Source organism: Artemia franciscana, chromosome 4, assembly GCF_032884065.1.
Source record: "Artemia franciscana chromosome 4, ASM3288406v1, whole genome shotgun sequence".
NCBI lineage: Eukaryota > Metazoa > Arthropoda > Branchiopoda > Anostraca > Artemiidae > Artemia > Artemia franciscana.
This window is the reverse complement of record NC_088866.1, coordinates 42,267,657-42,288,946: the sequence shown is the minus strand read 5'-3', so window position 1 is coordinate 42,288,946 and position 21,290 is coordinate 42,267,657. Positions and strand designations below refer to the sequence as shown.

The following is a 21,290-nucleotide window of genomic DNA, read 5'->3' as shown; positions in this document are numbered from 1 at the left end:
TCTTACTTCCTCTCAAATACCATTTTATTATTTTATTGCGTGGCTATTGCCCAGTTAAATATATTCACCACTCTATACTCTGGCTCTGCTTGAATATTACAATCAAGAGAATAGCTACACTTTTTTGCTTCTTTAGAAAATTAGTTATTTTGTGGTTAAATGCTGGGAAGGAAAAGAACATAATTTGGTGCACATGGAAATATGTGGTAATTATAGCATAGATCAGTAATTATGACACAAGGATGTTGTCACCGTTTTACCTGGTCGCCGAGCTCTTCTGAAATTTGGAAAATAAAATGAAGTTTATAACCGCAAGTATTAAAATTTTATAAATAAGGTCATATATTTAATAAATGTGCCAGCTATTACTATTACTACCGTTAGTTCATTAGGGTTGCTCGTGAATATTTTTCTAACGTTTGTCAAATAATTGTACCTTTACTTTAAATGAACGCATCTTAGAGAGATTGGGATAGACTTAGAGGAAAGTTACCCAAGCTGACTTTGCCTTTCATGAATAGAATTCTACCGGGAGATATAAATATTTTTCACCTGCAATTAGAATTGTAAAATCCTGTAATTCCCTCGTAATTATGTGGTATTTGCGGCTGCTTAATTTGTGGCCAAACTGTTTTTTTTTTAATATTGCTTACCACTACTACTACTAACAACTCTCTGCACGACTGAGCCGTCTGAAGCCAAAACAGCTACGCACGCTCCTACTCGACCGCAATCTTTTCGAAGACTCCCTCTTTCACCCTCTCAAGAAGCTCACATTTCCTTTAATCTTTTCTTATGACAAACTCTCTGGCAGCCGATGCCCCCGTCTATCCTAGAAGTTGATGAAGGAGTCCGTGTAATTTGCTGTTTCGGCGAAACGTTTGGATAGAGGACGGCCTTGAAGGGGATGGCGCACTTTTTTGATGATTATCTCTCAGCATCCTTCCCTCTTGAAAATGAACGCTTCTTAGAAGTTAAACTCGTAGATCTAATTATTTACTCATGCTACTCACCCACTAACTACCAGAACCTTGAATCTGAAGAAAGGTCCTGTCGAACTATTGCAGACTTAAGTAGCTTCTTGCAGCAATCATTCGCTGGAATCAATTCCCGTGATAAGTGAGTTATGATATTAATTCTGACCTTACCTAATCAGGTAATCAGCGATCCAAAATCTTTATCTGCTCTGCCCGATCTCCGGCTTATTACAATAGCAAACTCCACTTACAGACATATTCCCAATTCAGGAGCAACTAGTTCACTTGACTTTCTGCTATGCCTGAACGTTGTTACTGTTTGTCAATCCGATCTGTGTCAATCTCAGTGTTGTGGCCTCAGATCACTTTTCCCTAGTGAACTGTTTAGTTATTGACAACCCAATCCGCACAAATATCAAGTTAGTCTAAAAGTGGCAGTCGAAGTGTAACTGGAAAAAATGAACTTGTACTTTTTTAAATCACTGCTTAACTCAATTTTAGATAAAATTCCCTTTTTTCGTATTGTGGCTGTCTCTGGTCCTACCCGATTGCGAGAAACATCTTCTGATCAATATTTATTGAGCTGAGATTCCGTATGTTTTACGGCGAACACGCAACAGTACCTACTCGAAAAGCTCGAGTTGGCTCTGAAGATTCAAAATGGTCGGTAAATCCTGACTTGCAAGCCGCTTGTTAATCTTCAAAAATGTTGGCATCAAATTAAGAAGGATTGCCGTCGCCAAATATATTGTCAAACACTCTCCGAAAAATACCCCCATGGAAAATAACCCCCAGATAATACACCTCTGAAAGTACCCCTATGGAAATTACCCCCCCCCCCCCCGTAGAAAATAAGGTTTCCAGATTTGAAAATTTTATTTTATTTTTTTTAGTTTCGTTGAAAAGTGCTAAGGGAAGGGAAAAAGAGGAATCTACACACCATAAATATCTTAACAACTTAGAGAAAACCATTTTTTCTCCATTTTAAATCCATTTTTAAATCCATTTTTGTTGAAAAGACTTTAAGACTGAAGCGGGCGCCAAATTAAAAAAAAAAAAGAAAAAAAAATCTAGATTAGCAATCGTCAAAATTAAGCCAAAACATATGGTACCAAAAATTTTAAGAAGGTTTAGCTTTCCTTTGGAAGGATAATCGGCTTGGAACCCAACAAATTCGTAATGTTGAATTTTTTACGGACGAAAGCGATGCCAAATTCTACGAGTTTGTTTTTCTTATCTTCCAAGTGTAAAACTACCACAAATCACCATTGACAGTCTTTTTCATAGAAAAAAAAATGAATTTTGTATATTTTTTTTCTATTAGACTCTATAGTTTTTACTTTGAAGATAATTTGGTTTTATTTCTGCTATTTTTTGGATTAATGAGGCTCTTTACTTTTCTTTATTAAATAAAAAAACAAGTTTTTTTAACTGAAAGTAAGGAGCGACATTAAAACTTAAAACGAACAGAAATTACTTCGTATATGAAAGAGGCTGCTTCCTCATCAACGCCCCGCTCTTCACGCTAAAGTTTGACTCTGTCTCTCAATTCTTCTTTTTAAAACAGTAAAAAACTTTAGCGTAAAGAGCGGGGCGTTGATGAGGAAGCAGCCTCTTTCATATACGAAGTAATTTCTGTTCGTTTTAAGTTTTAATGTCGCTCCTTACTTCCAGTTAAAAAAACTTGTTTTTTTGCTTCCTCATCAACGCCCCGCTCTTTACGCTAAAGTTTTTTACTGTTTTAAAAAGAAGAATTGAGAGAAAGAGTCAAACTTTAGCCTAAAGAGCGAGGCGTTGATGAGGAAGCAGCCTCTTTCATATACGAAGTAATTTCTGGTCGTTTTAAGTTTTAATGTCGCTCCTTACTTTCAGTTAAAAAAACTTGTTTTTTTTATTTAATTGTGTTCTAAAAGCTCACAAGAGAGATACGATGCGTTACATATTTAGAGGTCTGGATAATTCTCTCCTTAATTATGCTGATGATATCTATAACCTCAGCTGGATGCTGTCAACAAATGAGGAGAAATTTTCTGTGATTAGTCACAAATATGGAAAAGTAAGCTTGTCTTTCAATGCATCTAAGACTGATATTCTTATGAAAGTACTATCAAGAAAACAACTCATGAGACTTCTCAGCTACATAGACAACACAATTATTTATAATGTTAAGTGTAAAGTGGACAATATTTGCTGGACGCTTGACGCTCGCGGAGCCTTCTCAAAAGCTGGTCCTTTTTTCAAGAAGTATCAAAAACGCCATATCTGCTGGAAATGTAACAGTAGTGTGTCCAAAGCAGCAACTGCGGAAGATATTTCCAAAAGCGTAAGAATAGAGATTAAGTTTTCTTCCATTTAGATAGTGAAAAAAAAACATAAAAAGACCAAGAAAATGACATGTGGGGCAAAAAAAGCATTATAAAGTCTGTCTAGAGGTATTTTGTCAAACTTGCCTTTAACTTGAACCAGCAGTCTGTAGGCTTTTCTAAGCTTTACTTTCAACGCCGAGATAACCAGTGTTTTAGTATTATTAACATTTTATCCAATCGGGAGATCTAATTATTTCAGAGAAGACGATGCAAAAATAGTTATTGGGCCAACATCGATAGTTACGCGAGGTTGTACAAACGACAAGCTCGGTTTTAGAGGAGGCAACTTTGAGCCCAATCTCATTGAGACCAGAGTAGACTATGCCAACTGTATTTTTGAAAACTTGAAGATCGTCTGACTGTAGAAGAATTTCGTCTGCGTAACAAAGGCGACTGGCATCAATATATGGCTCAATCAAGAATGGAGGAATGTTTTTAGTAAAACATCGGATGGCTTTATTGAAAACATCTGAACTAAGCACAGAGCCGTTTTACATACCTTTCCGAATAGTAACGGAGCTGCTAATCTGGCTACCTAGCCGCAATCGTAGTGACGCATTACCTTACCATTTCCGTAAGGGGCCAAAGAGAAAAGGGTGTATTCCAGTTCTCAGCAAAGAAAGAATAGCCTATGAATGAATAATGGAATCGGCTACCTTTGAAATTTCGTTTGCAAATTCTTTTTCAGCATCTGATAGCAGTCTAAAATATTAGTATCTGAAATTTTAATTATTTAGCCAGAAATATTCATTGGATTAAACAGCAATAAACTTCGGCAACCAATTATAACCTGAAAGAAGTTTTTCGAAGAAAAGTAAGAGTTATTATTTGAATTTAAGAGGAGTAGAAATTCCCGAAAGGAACTGAAATTAAAATAAACAATTATATCGATCATAAAGATAACAGGTTCTTGTATGGATGAACAAATAAATCCTAAAACTACTTAAAAATTCTAAAACGAACAAATATTAGTACAAGCAGGACCTTGTGGCTACTACACACACTTCTAACTGTAAACTTTCTAAAGGTCTAGATTGTATCATTTACCCTTTACTGAAAATAAAATATGTTCTAAAACATTTTCGTATGATGACAACAATGAAAAAGAAACATACTGTTAAGTAAAATTATGAATTTTGAATCAGTAATGTTTCAAAAAATTATTTCCACTATATCATATATTAAACATTCAGTTTATTTTCATTATATCTTTCCTGTCAACTTGATTATTTAGTGGTTTATTTATAATTTTAATTAAAATATAATTTTATTATAATTTTAATTTTATAATTAAATTATTTAATTAAATTATTTAAATATTTAATTATATAATATATTTAAAATATTTAATATAAATTATTTAATTAAATTATAAAAAAATTATAATTTTATTAAAGCACTGTCGAAATGCATACAGTTTTCAATAAAGCGCAAATGACGAAATAGACCTTATAAAGTTCACGGTTGGGGTGGGCAGTAGTCAAACTCCTGTTCGTAGTGCTTTTTTGTTCATTCTAAGTTTGACTTGAGTGTTCATTTTAATTTTTAGTTTCAGAATTTATTTGTCCATCTATATTAGTGTGTGATTATGAATTTATGTATTTTAGTTTATGTTTGTTTGAGTTTTTTTTTTATTCTTTGACAGTAATTTTTGGTCGGTTAAGTTTAACTTAACCGTTACTTTATTTCTGCTCGTTTTGAGCTTTAATGTGGCTCTTTACTTTTTTTTGAAAAACTGGTTTTTTGGAATGCGCTTTTGAATTATTACCTAAAAAGTTGTGTCTTAGAGGCAAAGTCACAGACACAAACGCATGATTTCTTTCCTTGGGGAGGAGGGACGGGGGAAGAACTTCGGAAAACTGCAGTTATCAGGTCGGCAAATTCAATAGAAAATTCAATTAAACATAGGGAATGTGCCTTATTCTATGCCGAGAAAATTTAAAGTTGATTCTGGAAATCAGATATTGTTCAATCTTATTTAAGATTCTGGAGAGGGAGAGGATACTATTCAAGGTATGATTTTCTTCACATATATTTTGCAGTCCTTATATTTCAAATCCAGTAAGGATTAATGAGCACTTTATGCCTGGGAATCAATGTATTGTATCGCTAGAATACATATTGTAGTTAAACTTCAGAACTAATATTGTTTCTTCTTATTTTTTAATAAGATTTTAGTTCATACTCTTCTTCAATTTCTAGGCATTCCTAGTGGACAATCAATTTGTACCTACGGCCAATAGAGGATTACAGGCCAGAGCTTATACTTTTCTTATATGTAAGAACAATGACTATGGTGGTGACACAGATGTCGTTCTTCGAATTCCATTTAAGACTATCGTTATAGCTATTACCGCTCACCACCTAGTTCTTAATATATTGGCTCATTGGTTTAGATCAAGTTCACCTCGTCACTCAGAAGGGTAAGACTTTTTATGGGTTGCTACCGTTCTACTTCTTACACAGTGTAGTCAATCTGGGAGGGGGGGCATTGTTCCCTCAAGATTATTTTTATCCATCTGCTCCTAGAATTTAAACTATACATTTTTCGGTATTTTCACTGAAAATATTACGGAGAAATGGCTGTTTTGGGTAATATCAATGAAAAAATAGAACAAAACAACAAAATTGTACCCCTAGATTTTGAAAAACAGAGCCCCTCCCCCTTAATTTGCTTGAATTGATGACACTGCTCTTAAAAATGAGAATTTGTAAGACAGCTTTTGATGCTAATGCTTATGTTTTTGATGGTGATAAGCACGGGTTGATGCTGATCCATCAGTATTTAATCCAGATGTTTGATGTTTAACATTGCTGATATATTTAATGGCAGCATTTCTGTGCTGTAACAATTATGCTGTGCTTTCTTAACTCTTAGCCTAGGATTAGTAGCGTAGTTTTGCCTTCGATTAGTCTTCATTGTCCTATTTGAGGAATCAAAATTAAAGTCAACAAAAAACAGCTTTTGAGACATTTATGGGCTACAACTAGGTAACGTTATTGTTAACGTGGATTTTTATCTAAAACTATGTAATATTAATTTTTTTAGACTAAATCTAATATTTGTAAAATCGTTTTTGTAATACTTTTGTCGAACACTTTTTGGTAGGAATCCCGGTTGCAGCGGGAGCTAGCAACCTAATAAGATACAATCCAGTTCAGAAAGGGCGACCTGTGCCAATAGAGATTGAAGCTCTAAAAATAACAATTTTGCAAGCATATTTGCATAGAAAAGATCCGTTTTTTTACTTATTTCAACTATGTAGAGTTCATTAGTTTGTAGTTAACTATAAAAAATCATTAGCATCAAACCATTAACAGTATTTTCTAAAGAATGGGAAAACATCCCCCAACAAGGGGTATAAACTTGACAAAATAAAACCGTCAAATTCAACCTGTCCCAAGAATCACAGAGCATTGCTTTCAAACTCTTGTCTATATTTTATGTTTACCAAGAAGAATGGTCGTTGGGATGTTTTTTATATGATTAGGAGTCTTCGTAACAAATTAGTGACCATAGAATGTGGAAAGATTGCTCATTTTAGCAGAAATCAGAAATGTTATTGCCGTTTTTAAGTAGAGAAGGATATTGTGCCATAGCGAAGTACCAACGTTGGCCATTTTGAAACGCAAAAGAGCAGTTTGCGCAAAAACTGTCAAAACCTTGGAATTGGTCAAAACACTGTACAGCCAAAATTATGAGACAGTAATCTGAGACTATCGGAAGGCTAATTTTATAACATCCCAGGCTCTGTGACTAAGCGGCATGGAGGTGGTGCACTTTTTTCTAAACATATATGCACTCCACAAAACCTGTACCGTCATTTTAGCCCGATTATGTATTAATACAAACAGGTAAGCAGTATTGCTTAGTTATGTATCAGGTACTAGGACAAGGGTCAGTGGAATATTTAGGCCCAGGTTTTGAACTATCCATAAAAGCCCCTTAAGAAAAAGTATAGAGGGGCGACTTGACCTGTGACCTCCCTTCATTTGGAGGACTATATTTGGACTAAGTGCGCAATATTGCTCTTGAGGGGATTCCGGCTCCCATCTTTTTGTAAAAAGGGTGTTTAAACAGGAACGAAAGTGATTAAACATCAAGTCATATTGATATAAAGTATCAAGTCATACTGATATAAAGTTTAACCTAGCGGCAAGAGCGGAAGTTTCGTAAGGGCTACAGCCTCTCTCGTATTTAAGAGCATCCTATTTTATTGAACACGCCAAATACATCATAATGAACCCTTATTCTCGAAGTGCTGTTGGGCAAAACTTGAATTATAGCGTAAAAAGAGAAGTTGAGGGGAACGGCCTCATATTGTCCATCAACCTGAATTTGGTGTTAAAAACAACCAGAAATTCAATTTTAAATGTTATTCTTATGAAAGTAAAGAGCAACATAACTTAAAACTGACATAAATTAACCAATACACAAAGTGACTGCTGTCCTTCTTCCACCCTCCACTTTTCATGATGCTTTTGTTTTTTAGTGCTTCAAGAATGCTCCAACTGAGGAGAACTGCCATACAAAGTTTAAATATCTTTCACAATATTATGACAATGGAAGGACTTAATTATTCACCTAAACTTTACAGTCTAAACAATCAAATGTGCAGTTCTATCGTCTAGCAAACAGCGATGTGGACTCTATGTATTATTAAATAAATAAAAAAGTTTTTTAACTGAAAGTAAGGAGCGATATTAAAACTTAAAACGAACAGAAATTACTTCGTATATGAAAGGGGCTGCTTCCTCATCAACGCCCCGCTCTTTACGCTAAAGTCTGACTCTTTCTCTCAACTCTTCTTTTTAAAACAGTAAAAAACTTTAGTGTAAAGAGCGGGGCGTTGATGAGGAAGAAGTCCCTTTCATATACAAAGTAATTTCTGTTCGTTTTAAGTTTTAATGTCGCTCCTTACTTTCAGTTAAAAAAACTGGGTTTTTTATTAAATTTCTGAACGTTTTTGAATCAATGTATGTTTTGATTTTGGCTCTCCGCAGAGGAATAATTAAAGCGAAATTTGCATATTTATTGTTTTTGGCTAAATGGCTTTCTCATAGTTTTGATCGAATGATTTTGAGAAAAAAAAGAGCGGGGGAGGAAGCCTAGTTGTCCTCCGATTTTTCTGGTACTTAAAAAGGCAACTAGAACTTTCAATTTTTTACGAATGTTTTTATTAGTAAAAGATATACGTAACTTATAAATTATCTTACGTAACGAACTTTTGTATTCTCATGTTTTTATTACATATATGAGGGGGTTCACCCTCTCGTCAGTACCTCGCTCTTTACACTAAAGCTTAAATTTTGTCCCAGTTCATTAAGAAAGACCCCTGAATCACAAAAGCCGTAGAATAAATAGTTGGAATTACTAAAAATGCTTTAGCGTAAAGAGCGAGGTATTAGGAGGAGGTGAGCCCCTCATATGTGTAATAATTTCTGTTCGTTTTAAGTTTTAATGCTGCTCCTTACCTCTATTTGAAAACATTTTTTCATATTTATTTTTTCTTTTTTTTTAATAATGCTAGAAAATCCTGCGCCCCCTTCATGGAAATTTTCATCCTCCATGACAAATTCCTTGATGAAAAGTTCCCCCAACGTATCCCCCTCTTCTCAGCCCCTTCCCCCAACCAAACAAATCCCCTGAAAACGTCTGTACACTTCCCAATAACCATTACGTAAGCACTGGTCAAAGTTTGTAGCTTGTATCCCCTCCCACGGGGACTGTGGGGGAGTAAGTCGTCCCAAAAGACATAGTTATAGGGTTTTTCGACTATGCTGAATAAAATGGCTATTTCAGAATTTTGATCCGTTGACTTTGGGAAAATAATTAGCGTGGGAGGGGGCCTAGGTGCCCTCCAATTTTTTGGTCACTTAAAAAGGGCACTAGAACTTTTCATTTCCGTTAGAATGAGCCCTCTCGTAATATTCTAGGACCACTGGGTCGATACGATCACCCCTGGGAAAAAAAACAAAACAAACAAACAAACAAATAAATAAACACGCATCCGTGATCTGCCTTCTGGCAAAATATACAAAATTCCACATTTTTGTAGATAGGAGCTTGAAACTTCTTCAGTAGGGTTCTCTGATACATTGAATCTGATGGTGTGATTTTCGTTAAGATTCTACGACTTTTAGGGGGTGTTTCCCCCTATTTTCTAAAATAATGCAAATTTCCTCAGGCTCGTAACTTTTGATGGGTAAGACTAAACTTGATGAAACTTATATTTTTAAAATCGGCATTAAAATGCGGTTCTTTTGATGTAGCTATTGGTATCCAATCCATTTTTTAGAGTTTTGGTCACTATTGAAACGGGTCGCTCCTTACTACAGTTCGTTATCACGAACTGTTTGATTCTTTTTCTCAATAAGTGAGGAGCACGGTAAGGAAGGAGCACGCGGCTCAATAGTAACCAAAACTCTTAAAAACGGAATAGTAATATCAATATACATATCAAAAGAATTGGCTTATTATTCTGATTCCAGATATTATAATGTTCATTAAGTTTGGTTTTACCCATCAACGGCTACAATTTGCTGGATTTTCGAAAAAGGGATCAAACACCCCTTAAAATTACGCCACAAGATTTACAAATGGAGCTGATTCGGAGAAATTGTTCTGGGGAATTTTCATTGCAGTTGGAATTGTTTGGGGGATTTTTACGCGGTGGGTAAGATTTCTTAGGGAGAAAATCTCCATGGGGGAATTATAACAAGGAGAATTTCCTCCATGGGAAAATTTTATGCGGGAAAAACTTTCTGTTTGGAGAAGAGGATTTCCATTAAACGTTTTCCCCACAGGAGGATTCCTCCATGATCATAAGAAGGATGAGATCAGAAATTAAATGAAAACACGTCTTTCTTCAAATGAAGGTATGCTAAGGAGTATTTTTCAGGCGGAATCGTAAGCATGAAATTTCTTGGGGCGAATCCGCAACGAGGCGGGAGTTGTCCGGGTTTTTTTTCAGTGGAATAATTTTACATGGGAAGAACTTTCCATGAAATATTTTTTTGGGGGGGATCTTCCACGGAGGGGTGGATTTCCTGGGTTTATTTGAAGAACGATCAGAAATTAAATTAAGAAACAAGTTTTTCTACTGAAAGTAAGAAGTAACATTAAAACTTAAAAGGAACAGACATTATTCCTTATATGAGGTGGGCTGCCCCCTCCTAAATACCCTGCTCTTCACGCTAAAGTTCAACCTTTTGTCTTAATTCTTTAAGAACGATTCCCGAAACCCAATCAGAACCCAAACAGTAACTAGAATCAGAACCTTTTTTAAAGGCTTTTAAAATACTTTAGCGTGAAGACACGAGTATTGAGGAGGAGGTAGCCCACCTCATACACGGAACAATTTCTATTCGTTTCATGTTTTAATGCTGCTCCTTATTATCAGTAGAAAAAACTTTTTTTTATTTAGGCTAATATTTACCAAGGCACTTTGTATGGATGGATTTTTCAGAGGAATTCAGAAGGGGCTCATTCGATTAGAAACTGGATGTTTTAGTGAGGTTTTTAAGATTCAAAAGTAATTAAAGGGCAACTATGGCCCTTCCCTCGCCCCTTTTACCCAATAACATCTGATAAAAACTTTGAGACAGTCATTTTGTCCAGCATAGTCTAAAGGTCCAATAAATATGCCTATGGGGATAAAACCCTCCCCACAGCTCTTGGGCATGGTCTATACGTTATGCGATCCGCCCATTGTTTACATATAAAATTTTTATCGTGGAAGGGGGACTTATTGTACCCTTGGTAATAGCCAGTGCAATAACGCTGCCAAATTAAAGAGCGATATGGGCACAATGTTTTATTTGTTCTACTTTTCTTTCTTTTTTTTTGACCAAGGCACTTCGTATAGAAGCAGTTGTTGTAGAAACTTTGAAAAGAGCTAATTCGATTGGAAATCAAAAGTTTTAGTGCCTTTTTTAAGAGTTAAAACTAAATGGACGGTAGCCAGCCCCCCCCCCCCCCCCATACACACACACAAACTCATCATGTCCTCAAGCACATCAAATCGAAATTATCAAATAGCCATTTTGCTCATCATTGTTGAAAGGTCCAGTTATTATGGCTTTGGGGACGACAACCTTACAAAGCCTTCAGGACAAGGGCTATGAGTTATATCAGTTGCCCATTCTTAACATATAATATGTGCATGGAAGGGGTGGTGTTATAAATTTCTGAGGCGGCTCATTCGATTGGACATCAGAATTTCTAGTGTCCTTTTTCCAACACTTCTATTTTTATATTAATACTACTAAGTCTATGTTTATGAGGATGAAAATTTGATGGACTATTGAGGGAAATTTAAGCTAAATCAAATACACTATGTGCATGCAGTTTGTCAAAAAGGCGTATCTCAAGAATGAAGTTGCTTGAATGGAATGCTGAAAGGGGAAGATGCGCGCTACTACTCCTCCAACTTCTACTTCTATTGAAGCTACTTGCAAAGCTAAGAGCATAAAGATGAAAATTACAAGAAGTACATGAATGTATAGGTTATCGAAAGGACATATCAATAATTTCATAGCAACGGCTAATTGTATTGAATTGAAACTTCCAGGACTTGAGGAGAGGGATGTTCACTGCTTCTTCTACTGCTACTAAAGCTAAGGCTACTACTATTAATTCTACTACTGCTTTATTACTACTGGTACTACTACTACTGCTACTAAAGCTAAGGGTACTAAGGTGAAAAATTTGGGAGAATAGTGAATTAAACTTAACTAAACTGAACCGTATTGAGCTAAATCGAAACACTTTATAACCATGCAGGTTGTTAAGAGACATCAGCAATGCTTCAGGAACGGTTAATGGCTTATGTTTTATGGTTATGGTAAGTTGAAGCTTTTAGCTTGTGTTGAAGGGGGTGTTCCAAGATACTATCTGGATACTACTACTAATGCTACTGCTTGTGCTATAAATATTGCTACTACGTAAGCTAAGGATATTCAGGTGAAGATTTCAAGGAATATTTAGATGTAGTTTTACTGCTGATGATGAACACTGTATGTGTGTTCGAAATATAGTTAAATAATTTTTATATCTATTCACTGTCAATTAAAAGGTTTCATCCCTATTTTAAACTGTTTTACTTTCGTCAATATTTAGATGAATTTTGAACTAAATCAAAACGAAGTATGAGCATCTAGACTGTCAAAAAAGGTGTCACAGCAATATCTCAAGAACGGCTTACATTAGTAAGTTAGACCTTTCAGGGTAAGTTGTGGCGGATTTTAACTAGCCAGAAGGCACTGTGCCTTTACTATTAAAACTTCTACTACGATTACTGTTGCCATTATTCCTTAAAATTAAATGTTGCTTTAAGACTAAATCAAAAGGTACTCTGTGTATACTGGTTGCCAATAAGACATCTTAGCAATATTATTATAAATATTAAACTTTCGCTTTTACAATTTAACTAAATAAGAAGAGTGTAAATGTATCCAGACTGTGAAAGAGCAACGATAGAGTTTTTGGGAATGGTATTAAATTTTATTTTTCAGGTCAACTTAACGAGGTATAAAACTAAATTAAACAATACCAGTTGTTTCTAGATTTTCATAATTGTACATGTTGTTAAAAATTGTTGAAATTTTCTCCAACATACAAATAGCAAGTCAAACTGTGCAATCGTATAGAAAATAAACTAAAAGATATAAGATATTATTTTCATTTCCATGAAAAAGACGAACAGAAATTAATTTAAGAAACTTTTTCCGCAAAATAAGTTTGTCGAAGAAGGCTTCATTAAACTAAAAATGATCAAATATAACAATCTTCCAAGCGTAAAACTACCATAATTCACCATCAATAAATAAATGAAACCCAAAACGAACGGAAATTACAATAAATAACCGAGTCAAACTCGAAACGAGCAAAAATTAGCATTAGTAGGGCTGGCAAACCCCATGCCTTCTCAAGACCAGAACAGAATTTGTACTTTACTGAAAACCGAATACTTTTTAAATGTTTTTTTCTTTTTCCACTTCCATATACACTTTTTTTTTGTCTGAAACTTTAATATCAGCAATATCTCCGTAACGGTTTAGGGCAGTGGTTCCCAGCCGATTTTGGGCCATGCCCCGCCTAGGCATTTCTAAAATCCTGATGTCCCCCTCGTAAAATTTAATTTTGTTATTCAAAATTTTTAGTGTATGCACCTGAAGGAGGTTCAAAAGGCAGTTAACTTGGTTATTTTTTCGGGTTGTCCTCGAGCCATATTTTAATCTAACGCAAAATATTGCCCGAATAAAACACCTTTTGTACAATGTATCACGTCATTGCAATGCTATCATTTTGCTTTATCATATTGTCTCTTTTTTACTCTTTGACTGCACTTGAATGTGACGTCATTTCACATGAAAATGTTATTTTTCAAAATTGAGGCTCTAAAGTATAGAGGGTGCACGTCCTGCCTAAGACCCCCCTAAAATGTTGGCATGCCCCACCGGTGGGGCCTGTGCTCCACGTTGGGAATCACGGGCTTAGGGTTTTGGACTGATTCTTTCAGGGCGTATTAAGAGGGATATTTGACTAACCAAAAGAAATTATATGGATACGACTACTGCTGCTGCTGAAGCTAAGGAATTCGAAACTTTTAGTGCATTTTAGGGGCTATTTTACCAACCAAATGGAACCATACGTATGCTACCACTACTTCTACTGCTACTACTACTACTACTGCTAGTAAGGCTAAGGGCATTAAGGAGAAATGTTCCGGAAATGTTGAGTTGGATATTGAATTAAATCAAAACCTTCTATGGGTATGAAGGCTGTCAAAAGGGTGTATAAGCAATGTCTCAGCAACGGCTTAGAGTATTAAGTTCAAAATTACAGAACATGTTGAGGGGGAATCTGAACTAATAAAATGGCATTACATGCATGCTGCTACTGCTACTAATATTACTATTACTAAAGCTAATGGGTATTAAGGTGAAACTTTCAGGCATTGTTGGGGGATGCTTGACTAAATCAAAACAAACTATTTGCATACAGGTTATCAAAAGGATGTACGAGTAATATCTCAGGAATGGTTTAAAGTAATACGTTGAAACTACCAGGACATATCTGGGAAATGTTGAACTAGCCAAAAAGGCTCCATGTTAATACTGCTACTGCTACTATGACTACTGCTGCTGCTATTACTACTATTACTTCCAATGCTCCAAGGATTACTACTGCTTCTACCACTATTATTATTGCTAATACTAAGGGTATTAAGGAAACACTTTCGGAGAATTGCACTATGTGCATACTGCTACTACTACTACTGCAATTTCTGCTACTGCTACTACTTCCAGGCTAAAGGTATATATAGTGAAATTTTCTGGAAATATTTAGGGGGATATTGAATTAAATCAATGTGTGCATTTAGGTTTTCTAAACCTAAGGTTTACTATCATAATTGATGCTGCGATTATTATCGCTGCTGAAGCTAATGGTATTAAGGTGAAACTTTCAGGGAATGTGAGCGGATTTTGAACTAAATCGAAACAAACTATGCCTATTTAGGTTATCAAAAGGCTGTAACAGCTGTATCCCAGGAACAGCTTAAAGTATTAAGTTGAAACTTTTAGTGCATGTTGGAGGGGGGGGGATCTGCACCCACCAAATAGTACTATGTGTATGCTGGTACTACTGCCAAGATTATTAAGGAGAAATTTTTTGTTGGACGCTGGATTAAACAGAAACATGTTATATGTATGAAGGCTGTCAGAACGGTGTATCAGCAATTCTTAGGAACAGTTTGGAGTATTGAGCTACAACTTTCAGAACATGTTGAGGGGGATGTTGAACTTATAAAATGGTATCATATGTATACTACTGCTACTGCTAATAACTTTACTGTTACTTAAGCTAACTTTCAGGAAAACTTTCAAGAAACTTTCAGCCGCTGTTTCGGGGATGTTTGACTAAATTAAAACATACTATTTGCATGCAGCTTATCAAAAGGGCGTTCCAGCAACTAACCAAAAAATGTTGAACTAACCAAAAATACTCTATGTGAATTCTACTACTGCTACTATGACTAATGCTACTACTGCTATCACTATTATTACTCCCAATGCTCCTACTATTACTACCGCTTCTACCACTATTATTATTGTTAAAACTAAGAGTATTAGGAGAAACTTTCAGGGAACGGTAAGGGTGTGTTGAACAAAATAAATACACGCTATGTGCGCGCAGGTTGTCAAGAGGGCTATTACTACTCCTACTAACAACTTCCCGCAACACAGAACCGCCTGAGGTCAACACAGCTGCGCACGCTCCTCTTCCACCCCAATCTATTCAAAGCCTCCCTCTTTACACCCTCACAAGAGGTTCATATTTCCCTTAAAACTTTTTTTATGACACCCTCCCTCCCCAACTGCGGGCGACCTGTTTTCCGTTTCGCCCTTGAGGGTTGGTCAAAAAAGGCAATTTTCGGCAATATGTCATCCTTCATCCGCAGAACGTCATCAAAAACGTATCAGCAATATTTGAGGAATAAATTAAAGGATTAAATTTGAAGCTTTCAATGTATTTCAAGTGGGATATTGAACTAAATCAAACATAATATGTATATGAGGGCTATCAAAGGGTTGTATCTGCAATATAGCAGTAGCGCCTTATTGTATTAAGCTAAGACTTTTAGGGCTAATAATTGAATAATTGAATAATTCCGTTGAAACTTTCAGTGCATATGGAAATGTCGAACTAAGTCAAAGACAGTCCATCAGCTTTTGCCATATACTTATAGTATACTAGCTGTTGGGGTGGCGCTTCGCGCCACCCCAACACCTAGTTGGTGGGGGCGCTTCGCGCCCCCCCAAGCCCCCCCGCGCGCGTAAGTCGTTACGCGCCATATTAGTTACGCGACATTGTAGTTGTGTCCCTATGTCCCACCTGTGAATATAGATATATATATATATATATATATGTTTTTAACTACGTAAAACTTGCGAATATACAACATTCTTTGCTGTCCCATTGTCTATGCATATAAATAGATTGTTTACCGACTCTTGAAAATGCAACATATAATGGTCCATGGGAAAACAATCCGTATTCAGATCTATACCTCATGATTCTAATGATTGCCCTTGAGCTTTGTTGATCGTGATTGCTAATCTACCATTCCCTGTGTCGCCATCGTCATTTATATATCCCCTTGTGCCCCCCGGCATCCCCTTTGTAGTTTTGTCCCGGTGTCCCAGTCTGTGATTTCTCTTTGAGTGTCCCGGGCGTCATTTATATTCCATGTGTCCCGGTGTCTCGGTCGTCATTTATATCCCCCTGTGCCCCCCGGCGTCCCCGTTGTAGTTGTGTCCCTGTGTCCCGGTCGTCATTTATATTCCTTGTGTCCCGGTCGTCATTTGTATCCCGGTGTCCCGGTCTGTATATACATTCGTTTTTTAATTTTGTTTTTCTCCTTTATTTTTTTCCTTTTTTATTTTTTTTCTTTTTTAGTTTATTTAGATTTTTAGATTTTTTAGTTTTTTTTATTAGTTTTAATTTTTTTTTCTTTTTAGTTTTTTTGTAGTTTTTACCTTTTTTTTTTAGTTTTTTTAGTTTTTTTAGTTTTTTTTTTTACTTATATCCTGGTCGTCATTTATACTCCCTGTGTCCCGGTCGTCATTTGTGTCCCGGTGCTTTGTTGATTGCTAATCGAACATTCCTTTTGTCCCGGTCGCTTTCTCTTTGAGTGTCGTCATTCATATTCCCTATGTGCCGGTGTCCCGGTCGTCATTTGTGTCCCGATGTCCCGGTCTGTAATTTCGTCAGTTGAAAACTTATGATGAAATAAATTTTTAATTTTTTCCCTTTTTTTGTTTTTAGTTTTTTTTTATTGGTTTTTACCTTTTTTTAGGTTTTTTAGTTTTTTTTCTTTTTTCTTTTTAGTTTTTTTTGAAGTTTTTATCTTTTTAGTTTTTTTATTTTTATTTATATTTTTTTAGTTTTCTCCTTTATTTTTCAGTTTTTTCCTTTTTTTAGTTTTTTTTTTCTTTTTTAGTTCTTTTAGTTTTTACCTTTTTTAGTTTTTTTTAGTTTTTTGAGTTTTTTAGCTTTTTTTATTTTTTTTTATTAGTTTTTAGTTTATTTTATGGTTTTTTCCTTTTTTTAGTTTTTTTTTAGTTTTTTATCTTTTTTTAGTTTTTTTTTAGTTTTTAAGCTTTTTTAGATTTTTTTATTTTGTTTTCTTTTTTTTGTAGTTTTTACCTTCTTTAGATTTTTGCTTCTTTTATTTTTTTAGCTTTTTTAGTTTTTTCGTTTTTTCTTTTTAGTTTTTTTGTAGTTTTTATCTTTTTTATTTTTTTGTATTTTTATTCATATTTTTTTAGTTTTCTTTTTCTCTTTTATTTTTCAGTCTTTTCCTTTTTTTAGTTTTTTTCTTTTTTAGTTTTTTTTTAGTTTTTAACCTTTTTTAAGTTTTTTTTAGTTTTTTTAGTTTTTTAGATTTTTTTAGTTTTTTTATTAGTTTTTAGTTTTTTTTGTAGTTTTTGCCTTTTTTTAGTTTTTTCAGTTTTTTTTAGTTTTTAGTTTTTTACCTTTTTTTAGTTTTTTTTAGTTTTTTAGCTTTTTTAGTTTTTTTTTCTTTTTAGTTTTTTTTGTAGTTTTTACCTTTTTTAGTTTTTTTTCTTATTTTGTATTAGTGTGAAATAATTCAGACGTCATATGCGGACAAACATGACGTCACCTGATCCACAGATCCACACACAGACAACTTATTTTTATATATATAGATTTGGAACGGATAAAGTAATGAAGTTCTCAGGGCATCTAGAGGGGAATTTTTAGCTAAATATGGATATTAATGGGGCGTATCTACAATATATCTGGAATGGCGTAGGGCATAAAGGTGAAACTCTCAGGGGATGTTGGGGTGTATTTTTAACAAAATTAAATCGCATTGTATTCCTGCAGGTTGTAAAAAGGGTGTATCAGTAGTTTATCAGGAACGGCTAAGAGCATTAAATTGAACCTTTCACGCTACTAGAACTACTGCTACAGCTACTACTAAAACTGCTATTTATGGTACTACTAATATTATTATTGTTACTACTGCTACTCTGACGCTTACGACCATGACTGCTTGTGTTTGTGACTGCGAAAACTGGCTTCTGTGACTACATACAGATTTGACTACAATAACTACTCGTATCTGCTATAAATACCGAATGTGACTGCAGCTACTTGCGACTGTGACTGAGAGTTATAAAGCACAATGACAGTGACCACTAGCGATTGCAACTTCTTGAAACTGCGACTGCGGCTACATTTAACTGTGACTACTTGCAACTGTAACTGTGATCACTCGTAACTGCTACTATTGGTACTACTACTATTATTTCTACTACTACTTCTACTTCTGATGCTGCTACTACTACTACTATCGAACTAATCAAAAGAGTGAAAGTGCATACAGGCTATCAAAATGGCACAGATGCAATATATTAGGAATGGAATTATGTATTTAGCTGGAACTTTCAGGGAAAGTTGAGTGGAATGTGAAATTAAATTAAACTAAACTTTGTGTACCCAGATTGTCAAAGGGTGTGTGTGCTATATATCAGGAAAAACTCAGGATATTACGTTGGATCTTTAGGGTAGTTTGTAGGGATATTAAACTGAACTAAAAGACACTATGTGCAGCCACTTTGGTCCAAGGGGCATATATGTGATTTTGTAGGAACGGCTATGGGTATTAAGTTATAATTTTAGGATATGTTAAGTAGGAAATTGAACTAAATCAAAATGCACTAGATGCACCCATCGTTATGAAAAGGGTGTTTCTACGATATTTCAGGAAAGGCTAAGGGAATTAAGTTGGAATTTACAGGGCATGTTGAGAGGGATGGTTAATTAATATTTTTCTACGCTCAAAGTTATATCACTATGAGGGTTAGAATTCTTCGATCTCTTTAAAATTCCAAAGATCTGGTAAGCCAAATGTGAATTCTTATAGAGCAAAATTAAAAAGATGTAAAATATCATTTTCTTGAATAATAGCAAAGTTTATGTGCCTTGCAAAGACCAGAACATAATTTACACTTTCCTGAAACAAAATTCATTTTTATCTTTTTTAACTGTAATATATCCAATATTATTAAAATGATTTTTTTAATTGATGTTGTAAAAATTACATTGGTTATCCATATTGACAAATACCTCCCCCCCCCCTAAAATGAATTCCTGAGCGTGTGTTTTCTGTTTGTGGCTCGTGTATTACCACTACGCTAATACCGTGTTTTATCTATTGTTAGTGCTGCATCATTTACTTAACTCATTAAACCAGTAATTATAAAGATACGCTTTTTTGCCAGCAAATTAATACTAAAGGTATTCAGGGATGCTAAGACCATGTATTAGTGGTTGTTGATTTGCAGCGAATCGATTTTTGATAGCTGTACGCTTTCTTTGATGTTTAGTTCTCTTCGGTTTCTATTAATGTTTATCGTAGTCGTATTAGGTTTCGGTTGGTTTGCCTTTGATATGTGTCTTTTGCTTTGATGGTAATGAACCATCATATTAAGCTATAAATGTTTTGTACGAATAAGTGTATATAATACTCCAACTGCATATTCTTGTTATTGCACTTGGTATTAACCTATTGACACATAGCAATCGCAAATTCTGTCGGTCTGTCGGTCTGTCTTTCCTGGTTTTGCTACTTTAGGCACTTCCAGGTAAGCTAGGACGATGAAATTTGGTAGGCGTATCAGGGACCGGACCAGATCAAATTAGAAATCGTTTTTAATTCTGAAAATTAGAAAAAAATGAGGTATTTTTAACTTACGAAGGTGTGATCGGATCTTAATGAAACTTGAAGTTTGGAAGAATATCGTGTCTCAGAGCTCTTATTTTAAATCCTGACTGGATCCGATGACATTGGGGGGAATTGAAGGGGGAACCTAAAATTTTGGAAAACGCTTATAAATGTCGTAGATACGTGATTGACGTAACCGGGCTGGACCCGCTCTCTTTGGTGTAGTTAGGTGGTAGGGTTCAGTGCTTTGGCGAGTTTGGTGCTTCTGGACGTGCTAGGACGATGAAAATTTGTAGGCGTGTCAGGGAGTTGAGCAAATTGACTTGATAAAGTCATTTTCCCCGATTCGACTATCTGGGGGGCTGAAGGGAGAGGAAAAATTGAGGTATTTTTAACTTACGAAAGGGTAATCAGATCTTAATGAATTTTGATATTTAGAAGGACTTCGTGAGTCAGAGCTCTTATTTTAAATCCCGAGTGGCATTAAGCCTCTGATTTTGCTTTTAAAGCAATCTATTGATTCTTAGAATTTTGCTAGAGCTCATACCAAATGAGCTCTTGGCTCTTGGCTCTTTCGACCTCGTCATAAGTACCATATGAGCTCTTAGCTCTTGTTTTTTTTTAAACTTGTATCCGATCTTCTGGAGAAAAATTCTTCTAAAATCGTATTTCCGCTATAGGGAACCAGTCGAAATGACCCGATGCTGCTTAGTAATCTTCATAATGATCTATAATACGTTTTTGGCGTTATATCTCTCAATTTTAGTTATTGCTGAGATGTTTTTTTCTCCCAAACACCTACCTCCCCTACGAAAGCTTTAAAAAAAAGCTTCCTATTCAAATTAAACGGCCCTTGGGTTTCAGGAGTTGTTCTTTAAAAAAATGGGATAAATAGTGAAACTTTAGCGTAAATAGCAAGGTAATGAGAATGAGGGCAACCCCTTCATATACGAAATAATTTCTGTTTATTTTGAGTTTTAATGTTGCTCCTTACATTCAGTTGAGAAAAACTTTTTTTTTGTTTAATTCCTGGTCATTTTCAAATAAAGCTGGTAAATCTGCCTCATCCTTTATGAAAAATTCCCTCTCTCACGGTAAACTCATGCGTGGACGTTTCTCCCACGTAAAATATACCCCTCCCATAAAATTCCAAGCTGTTCCCCTGTAAAATTCCCTCTGGACAA

General features: G+C 35.1%; 1 protein-coding gene across 1 annotated transcript in view; it reads left to right on the top strand.

Annotated features, from left to right (window-relative positions):
• The window catches only part of LOC136026448 (brefeldin A-inhibited guanine nucleotide-exchange protein 3-like), a 109,244-nt gene that overhangs the window by 43,198 nt on the left and 44,756 nt on the right, over window positions 1-21,290 (top strand). The window contains exon 2 of the mRNA XM_065703045.1: window positions 5,546-5,766. Coding sequence (XP_065559117.1) covers window positions 5,546-5,766 — 221 coding nt within the window. The remainder of the gene's footprint in view (window positions 1-5,545; window positions 5,767-21,290) is intronic.